This window comes from Ailuropoda melanoleuca, chromosome 19 (assembly GCF_002007445.2).
Source record: "Ailuropoda melanoleuca isolate Jingjing chromosome 19, ASM200744v2, whole genome shotgun sequence".
NCBI lineage: Eukaryota > Metazoa > Chordata > Mammalia > Carnivora > Ursidae > Ailuropoda > Ailuropoda melanoleuca.
The window spans coordinates 31070138-31092377 of record NC_048236.1 but is presented as its reverse complement, the minus strand read 5'-3'; the positions used below and the strand labels follow the sequence as shown (position 1 = coordinate 31092377).

Here is a 22240-nt window from a genome sequence, read left to right as displayed (position 1 = left end):
GAGAGAGAGATTCAGAGAATGAATGGGAGGAGGGGCAGTGGGAGAAGCGGACTCCCCCTGGAGCAGGGAGCCCGACGTGGAACGCGATCCCAGGATTCTGGGATCACGACTGAAGACAGGCGCCTAACCTACTGAGCCACCCAGGTGCCCTGCCAGGGCCTTTTGATGCTGCTAACGTTGTTTTTCTTTTAATCTACGAATAATAGAAAGGACACGGAAGAAGATACTTGCTTTGCAACATCGTGGCAAAAAAAAACACCCAAAACAATACAGCTGTAGCAATAGCTTGGCAATTTTATAACAAAAGACAGGCTCATGCTGTCCAACTGCCAAAATCAGGAAGAGAGGCGGCAAGGACCATCCTGCCCCACCATGCTCCGGAGAAAAAGTGAGCATGTCCCTCAGTGCATCTTTTTTTTTTTTTAATGTTTTATTTATTTGAGAGAGAGAGACCGAGATAGCGAGAGAGAACACGAGCAAGGAGGAGAGGGAGAAGCAGACTCCCCACTGAGCACGGAGCCTGACCTGGGACTGGATCCCAGCCCTCAATCCCAGCACCCTGGGATCATGACCTGAGCCGAAGGCGGGCACTTAACCGGCTGAGCCACCCAGGCGCCCCCATCAGTGCATCTTATTGAGACAAGAGGGAAGAACCAGGAAAAATATCCCAGAAGTTTCATCAACATAAACCATCTTAGCCATAAAGAACTATACTAAATATAATGAAGCCGCAAATCAGGATTTCTAAGCATTTCACTTTCATTCAGATTTAATTAACAAGTTAATCTATTACTCTGATGAAAGCTCTTTTACTTAGTGAAAAAAAAAGACACACAACCTGAGGACAGTCTGTGCTTTATTGAACACTACCCCACGCCCAACATTTACAGACGTAATTACATGGAGTTATAACACTACCAAGAGAAGCATTTTAAAAAGTTAATCTGAGACGCTCTTCACGGAAATCATCAATTCATATGTGTAAACACAATACAATAACTCATTAAAAATTTTCAGCCAATATCCAAGGTGGTTCAGTTCATAAAAACTCTATTTTCAAGAAGAGACAAGTCTGAGGAAATAAAAAGAATTTTCAGAAAAATATTTCCATATCTAGTCACAATCTTCCAGTTTCTCTGTAAAAGAAATCAATAACAGTTATAGACATTCTAGCCACCATGAATTAAATACAGATTTCTCAATTGCATGACTCTTTTCCTTAATGCCATCTTTAGCTTGAAGGATAGAAAAACTATCCTTCTTTTATCATGTTTTCAATAGGTTTAAATATTTTTTATGTTTAAAAAGAAATATATATCCAAATTTAAACCAGCACCTAAACTCTATGGCCACACATTATTATTACCTTGATTCTCCATTAGGGAAAGTCCACGAAGGAACAAGATGGTCAAAAGAGATGGTATTGCTCTAACTAGTCCTAACTGTGACTTGCTGTAGAACCCAGTTGCTTTCACAGACGGTAAGAGGACACCAGATACACAGGATCTCCCTCAGTGTGGCTGCGAGAACACCAAGGCTATGTGGACTAACGGCCCAAGCTTACATCTGTGACATTCTCAAAACAGAACTGCAAAACATGTGGGGGTCATAGTGGCAGATCGGGGGTGCATTATTTTCTCTATCTGTACAAATTTAAAGGTATCTCTCTGGTTTTAGATGGGTTAGGTTTACTCCTCAGACACAGAATTCAAGAATTACAGTATTTTTTATCTTTAAAAAGTATGGGCTTATGTTATTACACAAAGCCTATTCTCCCTTTTTCTTTGAAAGATGGCAGTTCTTCAAAATGTATTATTATTACTATTTTTTAAGACAATCCTAGATATTAAAATGTAAATATCACATGTTAATATTAAAATATTAAATGTAAAATTTAATTCTATCTATGCATTTGAAAAATGCCAAGATAAACTATAGCAGTATGTCAGCGATGGCAACTTCTTTCTATATTAAAACCTGAAAACTGGGGTTCCTGGGTGGCTCAGTCGTTAAGCATCTGCCTTCGGCTCAGGGCATGATCCCAGGGTCCCGGGATCGAGCCCTGCACTGGGCTCCCTGCTCTGCTGGGAGCCTGCCTCTTCCTCTCCCACTCCCCCTGCTTGTGTTCCCTCTCTTGCTGGCTGTCTCTGTCTCTGTCAAATAAATAAATAAAATCTTTTAAAAAAATAAATAAAAATTAAAATTAAAAAAAAATAAAACCTGAAAACTAAACAGGTTTTAATGATATTTATTTTTTGCTAGAATAACACTGCTGAAGAGGCAGATAAGCATAGAGAATCATTATAAATAAATGTCATTTATTACCCACAACTTAAAACATTCACTTGCCAAAAAGGATTCTGGAAATGGTGGTGGTGCTGGATTTTTCTTTTAAGTAAAAACTTCCCTAGACATAATAAATAGGTTTCCTGCTCAACAAACCTATTTTTAGATAATATAAAGGCAAATTTCATGTTATGGATCATCATATAATTTGAATTCACTGTAGTCCAAACCAATGGTGCTCAAAAGACCATTTTTTAATAACAGAAATTAACCCTATTCATGAACGATTCAAATGACTGATAAAATTATACAGAAATGAGGGTAAAGTTGGAAGAGTGGAGTAAGATATATCTGCAATCAATGGCATAGAGCATCTCCGTCTTCACTGATTGCTCAATGTTAATATATGCACGCATCTGTTTCATAGGTATCAGATAAACATACAGCTGATGTGTTTCTGTTAAGTGTAAATATACCACTTTTCTTTTTTTTTCTGCAATTTCAATTTCAACTTTTTTTCTGCAATCCACATTTTGTTCTGGAAACTGCCAACACACAGATGACCGTGGCTGTTGGTTAGTGGCACGGTCACGTGAGTGACATATGCTAGCTTTGTCCAAACGCAGGGCTGACTTACCAACATGGTCAGTAGTTGATCATTTTTCGAAGGGCATCGTAGCACTTCCATTTGTCTGGGATGTAGAACGGCTCGAAAATGTGAGGAAACGGTGTGTCATAACCACATACTCTTGATATAGGAGCCTCCAGGTTCAGGAAACATTCTTCCTGTGGAGAAGAATAAGAATAGTTCACTTCAAGAATATTTCTCTTTATTCACAGACAGACATGAAACATTTCCACTTAAAATGTAATTCTATCCAAGGGCATTAAAATAAGTAAGTATATTGTAATGTAAAAAAGAAGGTTAAAAAATAAAGTAACACACGGCATGTTTGGCATGACCCCAATTTTATTTAAAATGTCCTCATACATGCATGCATTTATGCCTCTATACATAGTTCTGGTTTAAGCCTCACTGGGAGTATACCAAACGTGTCGTCCTATAAATACAAATGTAAGGCATGACAAAATCGTAAGAAAATGTTCACAGGAAACTCTGCAGCTTGAAATTAGTGGTGGCATATGTGTTCTCTTGTTTCCTGTATTTTTCAAATTTTATATACAATGGACATGTATTACTATCATAATAAATGTTTCTAATTACTCTACAGTCAGACTGAACTTCCAGCAGTTACTTAACCATGTTCTGGATTCTCTCATGGCCAGGCTTTTGTAGATGCTGATGGGTCCCCGGCCAATTCCCAGCCCAAGCCCATCGCTCTTTGCCTGATTGATGTGTGCACATCTCTCAGATATCATGTTAGGAGTCACCTCTGCTGGGAAGCCTTCCCTGGTGGCACTTCCCCAACCCCACACCACTGACAGAGGGGTCCCTGCCCTGAGCTCTCACAGTACTGAACTCAGCAAGATCCACTGTAGTTGCCCAATTATCTGTCTCTCCTGAGAGACAACGAACTCCATGAGGCTAGAGGTCAGGTTCAAAAGTGTAAAATCCCAACCACATTTGAGGAATCCTATAAGGAATTATCTTGAGAAAAAAAATTATTCTGGTGACAAATTCAAACTTGAAAATCAAATTTTTAGAGAGTTAAAAAAAATCTAACGAGAGATATGTGATTAAACTGTTCCTATGAAAATGATATTGTTATCCTTCACAACTATCACCTCAAATAAAATCTTAGGTTTTTGCTGATGGTTGCCAGCAGGGAGGAGGGTGGGGGGCTGGGCAAAATGGGTGACAGGGAGAGCGAGACACAGACATTACATTACACATAACATTCCAGTTATGGAATGAGTTCAGTCATGGGAAGAAAAAGCAGAGCACCAGGAACCCAGTCAATGATACTGTCATAGCGATGTAATGGGACAGACGGTAGCTACGCCCGCACTGAAACAGCGCAATGTAAAAACTTGTCAAATCACTAAGTCGTACACCTGCAACACTGTGTGTCAACTGTACTAAAAACAAACAAACAAACAACCCACACAACTTTAGGTTTTTTATGCATCTTCTTTCTATATTACCTTACTTTACAAAGGATTTGAGATCCACCTTTCCTTACATATTTTATTTAACCGTATTTTATTTTATTTTAATTTGCTTAATACGATGCTTTATTTTAAGTTTTTATTTAAATTCCAGTTAACATCCAGTATGATATTCATTTCAGGTGCACAGTACAGTGATTCCACACCGCCTTACATCACCCGGCGCTCATCACGACAGGTGCACTCCTTAACCCCCTTCACCTATCTCACCCACCCCGCCCCCACCTCCCCCGGTAACCATCAGTGTGTTCTCTATAGTTAAGAGTCTGTTTCTTGATTTGCCTCTCTCTCTTTTTTTGTCTCTTTGCTCATTTATTTTGTTTCTTAATTTCTACATAAGAGTAAAATCATATCATATCTTTCTTTCTCTATTTCACTTAGCATAAATCTCTCAAGCTCCATCCACGTTGTTGCAAATGGCAAGATGTCATTCCCTCCATGGCTGAGTAGTATTCCATCGTGTGTGTGTGTGTGTGTGTGTGTGTGTGTGTGTGTGTGTGTATACATCTCACATCTTCTTTATCCATTCATCAGTTGATGGACACTTGGGCTGTTCCCCCAGTTTGGCTGCTGTAGTATTCTGAAATTTTCGTTTGAGCAGAAATTTTTACATGAAGGAATCCTGGTGCTCACTACCTATACTCTGTGCATATCTCTTCAAGTGACAAGCATATCAGGGCAGAACGGGCCTGGGAACAGGACAAATTAGCATCAAAGAGATCCAACTGGCCATTACGGACCTCCCTCCGCCCCCATAACCACTGTGATTTATAGTGTCAAACACCAAATAAATGCTGGTTTTTCCTCACAACAGGAAATCTTCATTAACAACTTGAGAACACTAGACACATAAGGTTTAAAGAGCCACCTACGAAATTCCCTACTAATAAGCTTAAAAAAATACATATATATATATATATATATGACAGATTGGTGGATTGTTTCTTGACTGCAACAAGTAATTTTAAAGGGTTTCAAATTGTTGACATAGGATTAACTCCGTTTTATTACTTTAGTTGTCACTGGCTGTTTTTCCATCTTCATAAACTATCCATGGTCAAACTACAAAGTACAGAAAATCAAAGGTAAACCATTTCACTAAATGCCTTGACTTTACACCAGTTATAAAATAGTACTCCTTCAAACTTGGAAAGCTGGGGCTACAAGAAAACGATCTGCCAATGTTTGTGAAAATGACTCTTGTCAACATAACAACTAACATCATCAAACTTTTTTTTCCACACAGCAGTGCTCCCAGTTCCTCGAGAATGTTACAGTCACTTTACAAGATACACCTGTGTGTTTGCGTGGGCATAGAAAACAGTCTGAAAAGTCACACTGGAGCTATAACCAGTGGTCACCCTCTGAGGCCAGGAGTAGCAAAGAGGTGAGAAAGGACTCTCCTTCAGTACTTTATATGTATATGTTTGAGTATTTATGAACAGGATTACTTTTGTAATTAAATGACACTGACGTAAAAGAGTAAAGACTCACCTTCTTGTGTGAATAAAGGTTACTATTTTATGTTAGTTTTATAACTTTATATGTAGCATTTCCTTAATTTGGAAACAATTATTGCACTTTAAGTGGAATGAAAAGATTTTGAAGTACTTTATATAAATAATATAAAATATATTTTTAAAATCATGGAAGAAACTAATGATGTACTATATGTTGTCTAATTGAATTTAAATTTTAAAAATCATGGAAGATAATAGAAAGATACATAACAGAGTACTATGATTCAGTTTTATAAGGATATGCCCTGACCAACTGAAACAGTCTGACATTTTAATGCTTTGCTAACTGAAGTATTATTAAAGAGACTTAAGTTATTCCTTTCCACGGACTTGTGTTAAAACTTCTTTTAAAGAGATTGGAAAAAAAATGTTTGGGTCAAGCAGCTGCACAGAGTGACTTCCTACTGGACTGGTTCATACACAAATAATCCATGTGTGGCTATATGTTTCTTTGGGCAACCATCAAAACAGGGCAACCTTGTTCAGCCTGTTTTTTTTCATACAGAAGCTACACACACACACACGCACACACACACATATTTGAATCTCATTGGCAGACTTGTAGATCAATGTACTAGATTAATCCTCCAGAAAGTATCTATCTCTATTTTATACCGTATTATGACACTATTGACTATAGTAACCATGTGCCCTGAATTTCCAAGACCAACTTGATCAATTATAGTCTTCTTTTCCATTGACTGCATAAGCACACTCATACTTTAAAAACTCTGATGATCTTTGATTCAGAAATAGTAATCCACATAAAATCGGGAAGAAATAATGACCTCACCCACAGGGTTGTGGGGATTACAGGTCCATGGCTGGCACAGGGGCTACCGTGGGGGAGACCAGTTTCTGGTCTCTGTCCTTGGAGAGTTTATATGTGGACCGGCTCAGACCACAGGGAACCGTTACAGATGTGAAGGTGAGGTTCCAAAGCAGATTATAGTCTAATATGTAACCAGGGACAGCAGAAGAGAACCCAGACAGGTGCCACAAGAGCTTCTCTCCAGCTATTCACGGTCCAAAGTTTCACCATGGATCCGGTGAAAGACAGGTTTAAAGGAACCCTCACGCCATCACCCGTTACTGCCTGCACATGTTTTGCTGTGGCGTGTGCTGTCACATAGTCAGGCGCTTAAGGAGAAACAGATATTCCTTCCAAAAGACTGTTTTGTGAAATTCTAGTATGTGGTATTCGAAATTTACTTCTGAATATCTTTTTTGTCATTATGAGAGTTTTCTTTCTAAAACATGTTAATAATAGTAATCAGTACTTAGGATGTAGCAGAATGGTATGTAATGAATTATACTTTATCTCGTTTAATCATCTCACAAATCTGTGAGGTAGATCATTCAGTATCTCTCAGCACTTAACCGCATCTCCCCATTAGAGTTTAAGTACATCGAGCACAAATTCCCCCATCACAGGAGTTATAGCACTGAAAGGCACTCCTCACCATGCCTTCAGTCACTCTCCACAAATCTTTTCATTGTTTTTTGGCAAAGCAATAGACTATAATTGACACAGCATGGAATCTGGAATTCTATTCGAAGGGAATCTTTGATTTCCCATGATTTAACTTCTCCGAGCCTTGGTTTACTTAACAGCAATTGAGAGGTATGAAAAATTCTATTACATTACCCTATTGTCTTGCAACTCTACTGTTACTAGAGGCCTCCTTGCCTCTCCAGATTGTACAGGAGCGTACGAAGAGGACCTGGTTTCAAGCTTGGCATAGCGCTCAAGAATTGCTAGGTTTTCGCTCCTGTCTTGAGATTTTTCAAGTTATAAGAAATGCAAGGTGTTTGAAATTACAGATCAAATCATCAATGAAGAAAAGATTCTGGTACACAGAACAGTCAACACTGAGAAGTAATATCCCTAATAGCACTGTGCCTGAATGGCTACCCTTTGTTGGAGACTTACTAAGCCTTAAAAAATGTAAGGAAATACCAAAAATAAGTAAGCACTGTATGAGGAAGGAGGATGGGAATCACTGAGGTTATGAGGAGCCAGGCTGCATGCTGGCCTCAGGGAAAGGGAGGGTCCGGTGCTGCCCCCTGGTGGCAATCAGGGAGCCTGGACACGAATTGCCAGTTCTGGGGGCTGGACCAATAGACATTGTGTGGCTAGATGAGGAAGTCAAGAGCTCTGGAAAAGGTTAAAAATATTCTACCTCCCCTCCCCCAAAAGCACATAATTTCCAAGCAACGCTATTATAGCAAATTAGGCTGTCATTCAGCTACTGGATGGTTACAAGTAAAAGAACCCAATATAGTTGAAGGTAAACAAGGCATAGACACTTTGAAAAATAGGGTCAAGAAAAGACCACTCAGTATCATTTAAGTTATTTTTACATCAATCATTTGGTCTTTGTTTTTTAATTCAAGGCAATCCCAGGCTCAGATTTCTTTCTAGGAACAATTTTGGAAACATTTTTATTGAGTTCTAATGACAGAAAGTTGGAGACAGCCTATTGTGTAAGACCGCATATTATTGTGAGTTGGAAAGTTGTGAAGAAAAGTTTAAACGGAGATAAGAACACCTTGTCTTTTATATATGCTCCTACTTTTTATAGATGAAATTTTCCTGAAAAACTAATTTTTCTAAACATTCAATGGAAAGTCAGAAAACCAGGGTGCTGTAATGAGAAACAAATCACAAGTTGAAATAGGCAAACATTGCCTATGGGATTACCTGATAAATCAAAATTTTACATTCCTCTTTGGAATAAGGAGAAACATCAGTTCACGACTTAATTTCAAAGTAACAGCTAGGAAAATTAATTTTTAAATTATTTTGTAAACAAAAAGTTCCACATCACATAATCATTATTATGCCACCAATAACTCATTTAAACTATGAGAATATACTTTGTTTCCAAGAGGGAATAGGGTGGGGGTAAATTAAGCTATAAATGTAATGAGCACCGAACAAGACACAGAGGTCAGAGAGTTATCATTTCTTCTCTTGGAGAAAAAAAATTAAGAAACAGCTTTAAATAATTTGTGGATGTGCTCAGTTTTAAACCTAAATTCCAAAACCACTGAGTCCTAATTTAGTTAATTTATTAAATTAATGATAAAACAACAGAGATTTTGCTTCTAGGTTCAATTAGTCATCTAAAAGTCATAATGAGCCGTTCAAGAGTTAGAGTCTAAAAATATGAAAAAAAACCAATATACCAAATGATGCAAACTTGATAGCAATAAAGTCAATGAACTTAGAGACTTCTATTTTGATTATAGGCTGAACAGTCTTATCTATGTAAGGCTAGACATCCCCCAGCTTCCCAATGCAATCAGATAATATTTGTTTTAAATTTGTTTTAAATCTGCCATAAAAACTTGCCCATAGCCAAAACATGAGCTTTTGCAGATGAGAAAAAATGATTCTGGTGTCTTGAATCACACTTTCTTAGCAAATGAGTCACAGAAACCTGTGAGGGCACTATGCCAGCAGCTCCAAATTAATTTCATTACTGAATTAAATAAATACAACTCTTACCAATCTAAAATATTATTTTTCATTGCAGCTAATGGTTTAAATAGTATGTTATCATGTTTTTAAAACTTAGCTTAGAAGAGTATTAGGCTGTACCAAGTTTCCACATAGCACAGACCTATGAAATTAATTCTTCAGATAGCACAGTCCATAATCTGCCCTCAGACATCTAAACTATGCTTATTTTATTTTTCTGATACCCTCTGCACAGGACATGCATTCAACAAACACTTGTTGATATGAAGTCTCTCACTTTGAAAATACAGTGGAACCAGTGTAACTAAGTGAAACAGTACACGAAGGATATCATTTTATCCGTTTTTCTGTAACACCTAAAACACTACAGTCAAGCCCAGCTATTTCAGCAAAGCTTCTATGTAAAATCATAATCTTGACGAAATTAAAAGCTGAGATCTCTTATTTAACTTCACTGAAATGTCTTCAGTATCTGAGGACTTTTAAAACAAAAATTCCATTTCTTCCTCTTTAATGCAAATTACTGGCAATCTGGTACAATTTTTGTTTTCTACGATTTCTTTAGCTAAAGAATGGAACTGAATTCTAAATTAGGATTTTCATTTAAATTCAAATTCCATTTTTAAAATGGAAGCTAATGTTCTGAAGTTAGGAATATTACTTCTGAACTAAATGGGCTTCCCCAGATACAGTCTAGCTACCTTAAACAAAGTTGGAGTATATTAAAACATGCACAGAAATGATTCATGGCTCAAATTCTATAGCGGTGTTAGAATATAAACATGTTAATATAAAATTATCTATGAATCTCAATAGATTCACTGTAGAAACTTAAGTAGAACAAATTTTAAAATCAAAATGTAACATTCAAATCAACGACTTATTACATACTAGGGATTTTTTCTCTCAGAATGATGGTTTTGTAACTTTCACTGTTTTAAAATCAGAAATAAGTGAAAGTAAGTGATAACTCATTTCTATAATTTATAATGTTATCCCAGATCACTTTTTAAGAAAATACGTAGTGTTCATTATGGCCCAGGGACTGTGCTAACTACTTTATAAATATTAACTCATTTCACTTTTCATAAAAACTAAATTAGCAGCCGCAAAGGTAAAAGTCGCACCCCATCCAAACCACTTTGGTTTTCCAGGTAAAACCTGTCAAAGTTTGGTTCCGCTTTCCAGCTTCCCCCAGACGTGGTCTTGAGCTGAGACCCGCAGCTGCCGCGCCTCCTTCACCTGAAAGGCACGGTTAGAAGCAGCAGCTAAGAAAGTCCTTTCTCCCTTCAGTCCCCCTGCCCACAAACATCGTGTTTGTTTGCAGCCCTCAGTCTCCAAAGACGTCCTGAGGCTTTCAAAGTTCAAAAGCTAAAGTTAAAGTTCTTTTCGGACATCCGTGGGCAAATACTGACATTTGCAACGTACTGTGGCTACAATGCTTTTGTTAAAATAACTTATATTCAATAGAGGGTGTGGGGGGGGAGGCAATGCTCTCAAATTTCCACAGACGCTGAAGCTTCTCAAATTTTATAGTTCAGAATTCTTCCCTATAGAAGCAAGCATCGGCAGCAGCAAAGTTGGAAAGTGGAATTTCCTGAGAATGCGGGTGCATAATGATAAACATAAGCGATGTGCTGCACTGGGGTCATCTCGTGAACAAACTACTCTCTGTCAGGTAGGATTCTTGCTTTGTTTGGCAGCAGGAAACTTCAAATACTCCTTTTAAGCAACTTTCCATGATCGGACAAAGCACGCAGTTTTTCTGATTGTTTTTTTTTTTTCCATACAATTAATCCTATAGCATTCTCATACCACCAAATGGTGCTCAGAAGGCAGAAATCAATCCTGGCTGAAGCCACCTGAGGATTCTTTTGTCTCGTGACACAGAAAATATATTCTTTTAGAATTTGGGAAACTGAACGTGCACTAGGAAAATTTCTATTAAGATTTGTCACTGTCCCCATTCTGCAACCTGATTTTAAGTTTCAAGGCTGGTCACAAAACGAAACTACTAGAATAAAGTGATTTCTCCCTATCTGGCACCATCTTTCTAAAAAGTTTGAGAAGCCGGATAAAGAAATGATGGTTAAAATATCTGCTATTGTACGAATGATCTCTTGTTACAATATAAAATTTGGTTTTTGTTACTGCTTTTTCCTTCTCTTTAAATATGTCAAATTTCTAGTTTTACGTTTACTTTATGTTTAAACGTTAAAGCAACTTGCTAAATGTAAAAAAAAGGCAAGGGCAAGGGAAAAGATCAACTTTATTTTATCTACATAATGCCAAAAGAGACATGTCAATGTTTCTACTGAAATTAAACACTTTTTTTTTTTTAAAGTTAATCTTGGGTGTCATAGCAACATAGCCTTTAAGCTTGGTTTTGCTGAATGAATAAATCAAACCTAGTTGTTTTTCAGCAATTTAATTCTGGTCACTAGATCACTACAATTTTACTAAGAAAAGCACAGCAGAAATAAATGTTCTAAGGCTATCATCAATTATCAGGGAGATGCAGTCAACAATTTGTTAATTGGATCCCAGAAGTAGCAGCACTCCCAAAATTCAATAATTGAACAAATTAACAAGCAAACAAGTTTTTGGCAGGGATCTCTGACCTAAGTAAGAAAAGGCTTGTTAGTGCTCTCATTATTTACATGCACATGACTTCTACTAATACAAGGAGTTTAACTCTTCATTCAACAAACCTAGCACTTGTAATTATTATCTGCATCCAATTAAAATATAATGCAGAACCCAAAATATATTTTTCTCTTTGCTGCATTTACATACCTATGTTTCTACCTTTAAAGTTGGTTAATATTTCTTACAAAGAAGCTTTTCAGATTAAATGTCTATGTATTTGCATATGCACATTTTCAGAATTTCCAGAATCAAGAGATATTTCAGAATTAGAGGAAAAATACATGTGCCTCCTTTTTAATGCCCATAATTGGGTAAATATGTGTGCTGATAAGATGAACGTAATTCTCACAAAGTCTATATTGCACACTCACCGTGGACAAACTCCTAATCAGCCTGATAAAACCATAGATACACTAGTGAAAGGTGGTTAGTAACCAGGACTTGGTTCTGGATACTTTTATAGTTAAGTGCAAAAATATAATATTAAAAATGCCAAAGGTACTGTTTTTAGATGAACTAAATTTATGTATTTTCTATAAAAGGGTGATGTTCACACAGTTTATTTAGATGGACCAAAGCATTTACTTACTATTTTTTATCTACTTATTTGAGGATGAACTCTACAAAAATTCAATCAGGTCCCTCAATTAGGAATCAGGCTAAAACACACAGCATGGATTTCCCACCCCCGCCCCCCGCCAGAGATCACAGGAGTCTCCCTATTGGTCACATACCACAGACAAGGATGGGCATAAGTACACACGGGCACAAACAAATGATTCTGTGTAATCAACAAATCCTGGTGAATATCCTGGGAAACATCACGGAGGCCTACCAGAAAAGAAATGTATTTGTCTGCATGCCTATTACTTCAGAAAAAGGGATCTGTACACGCATACAGAGAACAGCCAGACGTTAACTACATAGTAAACAAAGAGACGTTCTTACTTAATAACAAACAAGTACAATTGTTTATATAGTCTCAATCCTTTCAGCCACTCTGTGGAGTGGTGATGCGCGAACAGAGGCTGGCAGAGGTTGAGTGAGGTGGCCAAGATGGTGCAGGTGCGCACGCTCCTGTTGGACGTGACCCAGCTCGCCTGCTTACTCTTGGGTGGGCAAGAGAGTACTGCTCAGATACAGGGCAAAATTTGTATTCAGTCCTATGGTTACCCTGTGAAAGAGAAACTGGTAGAATTGCCTACTTGTGGATGCAAGTCCGATCAATGAATACTTTTTAATAAAAGGCTTAGCAGTTCAGTGTCTTTGGGGGCGATGGTCATTAGGGAAGAGATGGCTCTCCAGAGTTACAGTAGGTTCAGCTCGGAGTTATAGGTTTGGTTTCTTTTAGATGCTTGTTGGGGAGAAGATGGGAAAATGAGGGGAAGGAAGGACATGAATGGAACTTGTTTCTACTATGAGCTTGGATGAGTGCAGGGCATAAACTGCCACTTTGAGTTCTGAAGATGATTTTGAATTCTGAGAAAAGACTGGATGCTCAACCAATGGTGGGCTGTAAGTTTAAAGTTGCTTCTACCGTTAAGAGTCAAGAAAATCAACTCACTGCTTCACCAGGAAATGAAACTTGCTTCCTTTCATTTCCTTATCTACGGGAAAATCTAGATTTAACTTAAGTAGCTAAGTAATTTGATAAGAATGTGACAGCTTTTTGATAGAGTAGGAAAATATTTCAAATAAACATGGGTTACAAGTTTTATCCTAGCCTTAACTTATATTAGAATATGAAATTTAATCCTCTCCTTGCAGTAAATATTTTATAGCTATTCTCCACGGCTAACTCACTTTGTAGAGCTCTAAAACTACAGAAGAAAATTCCTGAAGTATTTAAAGAAATGTCTTTGGAGAATAAAATTAAATTCTTTTTTTTTTTTTGCAATTAAAACTACAGACAACAGATAAGACACTGCAATTAAGTTAATCTGAAATTAAAATGTAAATTTAAGTGCAGTATGGGGTCTCCCTGTCTCAGACTGTACTCACTGGCTTCAATTAGTGGTTATTGGCACAGGCTCCACAGCTGGCACTGGGGTGTTTATTAAATAGCTGTGGGCTCTCATTATAGGTGTAAAACTAGTTGCACACACAGAAGTGCCACCAAATGGGCACGGCTGTGTGCGGACGGGTCCGTCCCCATGCACACAAACAGATAGGTCCTAGTAGAACTTCAGACATCCCTGAGAAAACATCGCATTTAAAAGCTCAATTAAAAAAATTATATATGTATTTAATATAGCTGGGTTATGATGCATTAACATTTCATCGTTTTCAATTCCCAGGCCCCGAATGAGCGTGCTCCTATGTCTGACATAACAAATCACCAACCCACAAGGATTTTCCTTAGGTTTCCTCAAATGCTAATTATGTAGCAAATCGAATTAAGTTTGTATGATTCACTTCAGCAGTAGGTATTTCAGTTACTTCAGAATTGCCAAAAGGGATCTGAAGTGTCTCTTCTCCCTCCAAAACAATCATGCTGCGCGCCAAACTGATAACCATTAAACACAGCTGCAGAGCAAATGTGCGGTCTTGGTCCTGTAAATACAGTGTTCACACATCAACCTGCCCTGCGAGCAATTTCGGATTCAGAACCACCGATCGCAGGTTTATGTGACTGTTAGACGAGAATTATATATGAGTATTTTCGCCCAGCACAACTTAAACAGATTTCTGTATGTCATGAGAGTTTCTTCCACCTACGAATACTCACTGAAACTCTGAAAACCCCAAACGGTGATAAATAACATTCCATCAACATCTTGTTGAATTGGTTTTCAAGCTCTATTCCTCACGTGAGAAAAAGTCCAAGTGGCCTCGTGCATTTGAGAACGTGTTTATGGAAAAACGGACATGCAACATATTTAAGTAGCCTCTCTCCTGAAGAAAATCACAAATGCTGTATTTATTATAAATGCTTTTCTTTTAATGACAGTCAGTAAGTGTGCAACACAAACCTGTGGGCATATCTGAGTTACAGAAATTGAACGATTTTTATTTCAGTAACTCAAATAATTTCCAAGGAAGGAAATTCTTTTCAGAGGGGCTCTCCAAACTGGGTGGGTTGCCGGATGCTTAAGGCCGTGACCGCATTCCCTCCAGAGGCTGTCAGATTGCTATGGCAACTACCCTCTCCCTATCAATAAGCAACAGCTCAGAACACTGATGTTCTGTTTAAAAAACGGTTTCCTTTTCTGTGGCTATAACGATAGGAATTAGATTCAAGACTGAAATATACCACTTTTTGTGCAAAACAAACGCTATGTTTGCTGCCCAAACGGTTTCAGTGGAACTCAGCTTTGTCAATAAATGCAAACACAGGGAAATCAGCCATTGTGTCCCAGTTCAGCCACAAAACAAGGTAAAGCGGGTGATGTAAACAGTCTAAGGATGTTACAGCTGGAACGGGTTATGTGCAGAGGTCCAGGCAGAAGAAAAAATCAGTCTCCAGGGAGCAAATGACATATCGGAAGCAAAACTGACATGAGAAGAACATATGCTTCCACCCAGCTCTTGGAGTTTCTTAAAAGCAACACACATCGGAATGGCTGTAGTTCTTATCTGTGATTATTTCCCGATACGTAATTATTCCCGTGCAGGGTAATAAATAAGTTGATTACGCTGATTCAATGAAATAACATCTCCCTCCTATTTAAGGAGATATGTGGTTGCCAGCTCTGTCTTCACTGATTCAAGTATCAAGAGCGAAGTCTTTTCAGCTGTGCCTCACTTTCCGTGTGCAAAGACCAACCCTGCAAACCACCGCTTCGTGCAGCTCCGTTGCGGAGGTGCGGTGCCTGACGCAGGGTAGGCCTCAGTAGATCTCTGCTAATCAAACGGTTCTAGTTTCTACTTACGCTGTTTCACTCCGGGGCATTAATGAGCTTAGTCACTGATGAGGCAAAAAAAATCAACAAGACAGAAACTGGGGTGTGGACATTTTCACTCCTTAGCAATTATTGAACACCGCCTTACTCATCTACCAGACGCCACACTATTTATTGTGATCGTGCCCTCGCCTCATTAAAAGCTTTTCCTGGCTCCCCAAAGCTTATTCTTTATTTATCCCTATTTCCCTCCCAGCCCAGTACAGACATGCACAGGCCCACCTCCACTCCGAAGCTTACCATTTTAGAACGCTGCCTTTACACAAACCTGTCTCTCTCTTCTCCAACTCTCGGATTTTTCTATACCTTGCTATCTTCACATAGTCCCCTTTACAAAGTCAGCTCAAATGCCCTTTTCCAGGAGGCCTTCAGGACCTTGACGTTGATTTTAAAATCCACATGTTCAATCATTTGTCAAATATTTCAGAGCCTATTATGTCCCTCCCTTCAGAGTTTTATATTCTAGTGGGGGAACAGGTGTGAGGACATGCTAGAAAGGAAGCGTGCAGGGGTCTTCACTAGGTAATAACAGGGAGCTAGAGCTCCAAGTTACCCAGAGGGCTCAGGAAGGGGTTTTCTGAGGAGGTGGGCATTTGAAAACCATGAATAACCAGCTCTGCCACGAACCAGGTAGAATGCCTGCCAGGTCACACAGTAAGTACCAAGGCCCAGAGGCAGAGAAGAGCCTGGTGGGATCCAGAGATGGAGAGAAAAAGCTGGTGGGACTGTACCACAGGAAGAGGGGGAGACTGCACACGGAAGGAGAAACAAGGTGGGGACGGAGGGGGGTGGGCAACCAGATGGCCAGGTGGCCAACAGACCAGCCCTGGCAGGAAGACGGTAACATATGGTGTTGATATTTCACACATCTATATTTTACTGAGTACGTACAAGAGAAGCTACAGAGATTTACAAGATTCTCCAGGTGAACTTGGAGTTCACTTGTAGGAAATCAGAAATATCATCAGAGATGAAGGCTGGAGTTGCCGATAATGAGACCCAAAACAACACAGGGATGAGGCAGTAAGTCAAAGCACACAAGATAAACAGATCATTTTGGGGTTGTAATTGGGGGGAAATTATCACTTCGTCAAGTAGAGAACTTTCTAAGGATCAACACTGAAATGCCCACTTCTGGGGAAAATAAAAACAGGGCATTTTAGAACTGGAAGTTCTTTACTATACTTTGTGGCTAACTGGAATCCCTTCTTGGCTAATATTCAAATACTTTTTCTCTTCTAGTAATTCAATAGATTTACTACCATATCTAGTTCCATTTACTCACACTACTGACTTCCTCCCCCTATTTCTTATCTCTCCATCTCTCTCAGTGGTTTTTTTAATGGTTATATATTATAGAGAAAAAGGCTCAAAACGTTCTAGCAACATACATGAAGGTCATATTTTTATAAATGTTATTTATTGTTCCTTTGGCAAGGATTTGGAATCAATCCACCGCCGAGAGAAACAGATTTTCATGTGTTCAATGTAGGGGCAGTAGAGAAAAACCTTCTACCCCCATTCATGTCCTTTCTGGCTCTCCTGTCACCAAAGCTGATTACAATATAGCAAATTCTGAGCTGGTCCCATACTAATGTTGCTACCTAGCAACCTGGGGTGGTTGTGAGGTAATATAAAAAGGAAGGCAAAATATAATTAGAAAGTGTTCCAGGTGCCCAGTTATACAACGTTGAGAAGGGTATATTTGTTTTTGCTCAGCATTTACCTTAATTCTGATTTATAAAAATTCTGATTACTTGAAAATTCTATTCTTTGGAATTATTATTTGGAATCTCTTAGAAAGTTTAATTCCCAGTAGCTTTTTGTTTTGTGAAAAAATGTTCTCTTGAGTGAAAAGGAATGACAAAACATCTCAACTTCTTTGGTTTTCGGACTAACACTGTACTGCAAAGTCGAAGACTTGGGTCCTTGTCTTGATTCTGGTATCAACTAGGTAAGTGACAAGACAGTGTGGCTCTAGCTTTTCTTAATCATTCTCACTGCCTGCCAGGGTACATTGATCAGCATGATAATAAGGGAAATCGAACTCCAGTCACTGAAAGAGTAAATGCCCTTCCTGGATCCCTTTAATAGAAGGCATCCTAGCACACAATGTTGGCACACAGCGGGTACTCACTCAGTAGAGGTTTACTTGGAAAATTCCAGTTTTCACTTATCTTTACATCTTTCAGCCAGGGAGATAGGCAAGGGCTTAAGAGTCATTTGCCCTTCAATACTGAAAACAGAAGTCAACAGATTGTGAACAAAGAGAACTTCAGCCCTGAACTCTTGACAAAGCTTAGACTCAAGGTTGGCAGGTGACCGTTTTGACAATCGAATGGCAAAAAAAAATAAAATAAATAAAAAATAAAAAAATAATAAAATATAGATGGCCACAGAGGCAAAGCCAAACAAACAAACAAAGACAAAGGGAAGATAACAAAAGAAACCCCAAAGACCTTAAGAGGTCACAAAATGCTTTGGTTTAAGAATAAACACTGAAGGGGGCTAACTCCACAGTAAGGTGATCAAAAGTACAGGAGAGGTGGCCATTTTGGTGAAAATTATCTTATCACCATTAACAAAATGGGTGGGAAAGACATCATCAAAGAGAAGTCTCAGAATCTCTTGAATAAGAAGTGCAGAGAGGGTGGGGGAAACACTCTTTCATTTGTAACAAAAACCCAGAAGTTGGACAAAATCTTCTTTGATGATGAAATGCATAAGAAGAGTTTCCTGGGGTTAAAAGGCAGGGGCATCTCCTCAAGGAACGTTCAGAACCTCTAGGACGGGGTGAAATGGTAGACTTAATAAAAGTAGGCACAGGACAGACTGGAAGCAAGTATCTGCAAATCACTTATCTAGCAGAGGTCTTATATCACAGGATATGTAAACAACTCTCAAAACTCATCAGTAAACAAAGAAATGACCAATCAGAAAGGAGGCAAAACACAGGAACAGACATTTCATTAAAGAGGAGATAGATACCATTGTCAACACATTAGCTACTGGGGAAATGAATTCAGGCCACAAGGAGCTATCACTACACACCTACTGCAACAAACACAAAGACAGCGACAACAGCAAACACCAGTGGTGGGGTGTAAAATGGACCAGATGCTCTGGAAAACTGTTTGGCAATTTCTTACAAAACTAAACGTGCACTGATACCATCTGATCCAGCCATCACGCTCTTGGGCATTTACCGCACAGAAGGGAAAACATAGCCACACAAAAACATACACACACACACAATAACTTTTTCATAATAGCAAAAACTGAAAACAACTCAGCTGTCTTTCAGTGGGGGAATGGTTAAAAAACTGGCGTTTATTCACGCATACCATGAAAAATGAATCAGTAATAAAGAGGAACAAGCTATTCACAACAACATGGATGGAGTTCAAAGCCATTATGCTTAGTGAAAAATGTCAAATTTCAAAAAAAAATCCCGTACATATAAACATTGTTGAAATGACAAAACTACAGAAATGGAGGGGCGCCTGGGTGGCTCAGTCAGTTAAGCGTCTGCCTCAGCTCAGGTCATGATCTCAGGGTCCTGGGATCGAGCCCCATGTTGGGCTCCCTGCTCCACAGGAAGTCTGTTTCTCTCTCTCCCTCTGCTGCTCCCCCTACTTGTGCTCTCTCAAATAAATAAATAAATAAATAAAATCTTTAAGAAAAAACCCCTACAGAAATGGAGAAAAGGTTAGTGGTTGCCAGTGGGCTGGAGATGGTAGAGGGTGTAAATATAAAAAGGTACCATGATGGAACAATTCTGTATCTTGATTGTGGTGGTGTCTATTCAAGTCTATACGTGGGATAAAACTGCATAGAACTGTGCACGCACACACAACTATGGGTTGAGCAAATGGTGAAAGATCTGCAGTCTAGTGAACAGCATTGTATCACTGTCCATTTCCTGGTTTCGATATCATACTAGAGTCACAGGTGTCACCATGGAGGGAAGCTTGGTGAAGGGTACCCAGGGCTGTGAGTACTATTTTTGCAACTTCCTGAGTGCCTGTAACCATTCAAAAACTTATTTAAAAGTTTTTGTTTTTAAAGGTATAGGCTAAAAAGAATATCTGATGTGCTCTCTCCGTAAGAAAGAAGGCATAGATATAAGGAGGTAGAAAGGCCTAGAATTGAAGTAATAACCAGACTCTTGCGTGGAGTCTCTCAGGTAGCATCTGACTCTGGGAAAATCAGTCTTCTGAATCTCAGTTTTCCTCATTTGTGGAAATGGTAGGTCTATTCCACAGGCTTCTAAAAATTGGATGTGTTTAATTTTAGTGAAGACCAGTATGTGCTTGGCATACAGGGGACATTAGTTTCCTTGTTTCTTAAGCCATACAACAGGATAGTGAAACAGACAGACAGAAAGGAGGTCATAGACCCAGAAGAAGTCCAAATGCCAAATCGGAGGGGAACCCCAGCCTCAGTGACTACGCGGAGGACCTCAAAGAGCACAGGACTCCTGGCTTCAGTCGAGCGGTAGCTTGAGGCTCCGGGGCTGCTACCTTGCAGTAGGAAATCTCTTCTGCAAAATGTGTTCCCAAAATTTAAAAAATAACTTTAAAGATAATTTTACATTTACAGAAAAATGGTGAAGACAGTACAGAGTTCTCAGACACCCATGTTCAGTTTCCACTATTAAGAACACCTTACACTAGTAACGGTACATTAGTCACAATTAACAAACCAATGTTGATACGTTATTATTAACTAAAGTCTACTCGTCATTCATGTTTCCTCAATTTTCCACTGATGTCCTTCTTCCATTCCAGGGTCCTACATTATATTTTGTCCTCTTGTTTCGTTGGGATCTCCTCGGCTGTGACTGTTTCTCAGACCTTCCTTGTGTTTGATGACCTTGACAGTTTTAAGGAGCACTGGTCAGGTATTCTGTAGAATGTCTCTCAATCGGGATTTGTCTGATGATTCGCTCATAATTGGAGTGAAGTTACAGGGTTTTTTTCTCAAGTATTTTTAGTCCCAGACTTTAATCCCAAATTGAAGAGAGGTGACTGAAGTCAGACAATTTAAACTTCCAGAAACTAGCAAGTAGTTTTCTGGTCACTCTCCTGTTAAGAAACTGCTTGGGGATACCAAATATTTCCTAAGAACATTATTGAACCATTAAATAGATCAGCCTAACCTGTGTCAATTACAACCAAACACAAAACAGTTCTAAGACTGATGGTTATGATTAAACAGTCTTTAGACCTCTAACAACCTTCTTTTATTTCCCCTGTTAATTCCATTTCGTAGAAGGTTTTGCCAGTCCTTTATCAAGCTCTTATTGGCATTTGTTCCATTTTCTAGGGAGAATCTGCAGAATCTTAAAATGATACATATACACAGGAACGACATTTTTCTAGTAAATAGTAACCAAAACAAGGGCAGCAATGTGTTTTGCCTGATAATCTCCAGAAATACAATGATGGAAGGCTAGATTCTGCCACAATAACAACGTGGCTAAGTAATGAGAGTTTCCACAAAAATCAGTAACACATGTTATAGACTGGCATATGCTCTCATGTTTACGTAAATAAACTGTTTTGATATAGTAAATTATTATTTGATATTTATCATATTATATTCTAAAATATCACAGAAAGATTTTTCCCTGAAACACCTGATGCTCAGAGAAATACCATTGCTATAGCATTTTCTGTATGCTATTCAAAATGTCCCCATTAAAAGTATCAAGAATTTACGAATGTAAAATAATTCATTATATTGCATCACTATGCCTCTATATGTAGTGGGCAGTACTGGCTGCCCAGCATCCATTCCCATCTTTTCCCCTTCCAAGAGTACCCAGATTTTCCTTCAGATATCCATTCTTCTTCTTCTGTCTCTCTCCCCTGTATTTTGGGGGAAGCTGACCATTTCCCCAGTTCAAGGGTGGGCCTCTACTGACTTAGCAAATTGGCATATTCCGTTCTCCTGACTTTAGAGTCTCTGGTTCAGGAAACAGGACCTTTCTGGTCTAATGAGGGTGACTCTAGAACACTTGCTTGGAACTGCTAGAGCCAGGTGGCCCCCAGGAAAGAAGTCAGCTCTGAGATCAAACATTTGATACCCAGCCCCCTCCCATTTGATTTAAGAAGGAAAAGGACAAGGTGACCACAGGCAGGGGCAGGGGGATGGAGAGAGAAGGACGGGGAGAGCAGGGAGGGTAGTGGGGAAAGGACAGGTGTATCAAAATCACCTAGAAGTTCTGCAAACTGCAGGTTCATCCCTGACCCCTCAATTGT

The 22240-nt window shown here is 38.8% G+C and overlaps 1 protein-coding gene across 3 annotated transcripts in view; it reads right to left on the bottom strand.

The window, feature by feature from the left end:
* Window positions 1-841: 841 nt before the first annotated feature.
* The window catches only part of BCKDHB (branched chain keto acid dehydrogenase E1 subunit beta), a 219265-nt gene continuing 197866 nt past the window's right edge, over window positions 842-22240 (bottom strand). For 2 of the 3 annotated variants that reach the window (XM_002916298.4, XM_034647944.1), the window contains 2 exons: window positions 2924-3072; window positions 842-1136 (listed from right to left, as the gene is read on the bottom strand). In XM_002916298.4, the coding sequence (XP_002916344.3) occupies window positions 2932-3072 (141 nt within the window). In that variant the 3' untranslated portion in view covers window positions 842-1136; window positions 2924-2931. The remainder of the gene's footprint in view (window positions 1137-2923; window positions 3073-22240) is intronic. The other variant, XM_019796469.2, reaches the window with a different exon arrangement.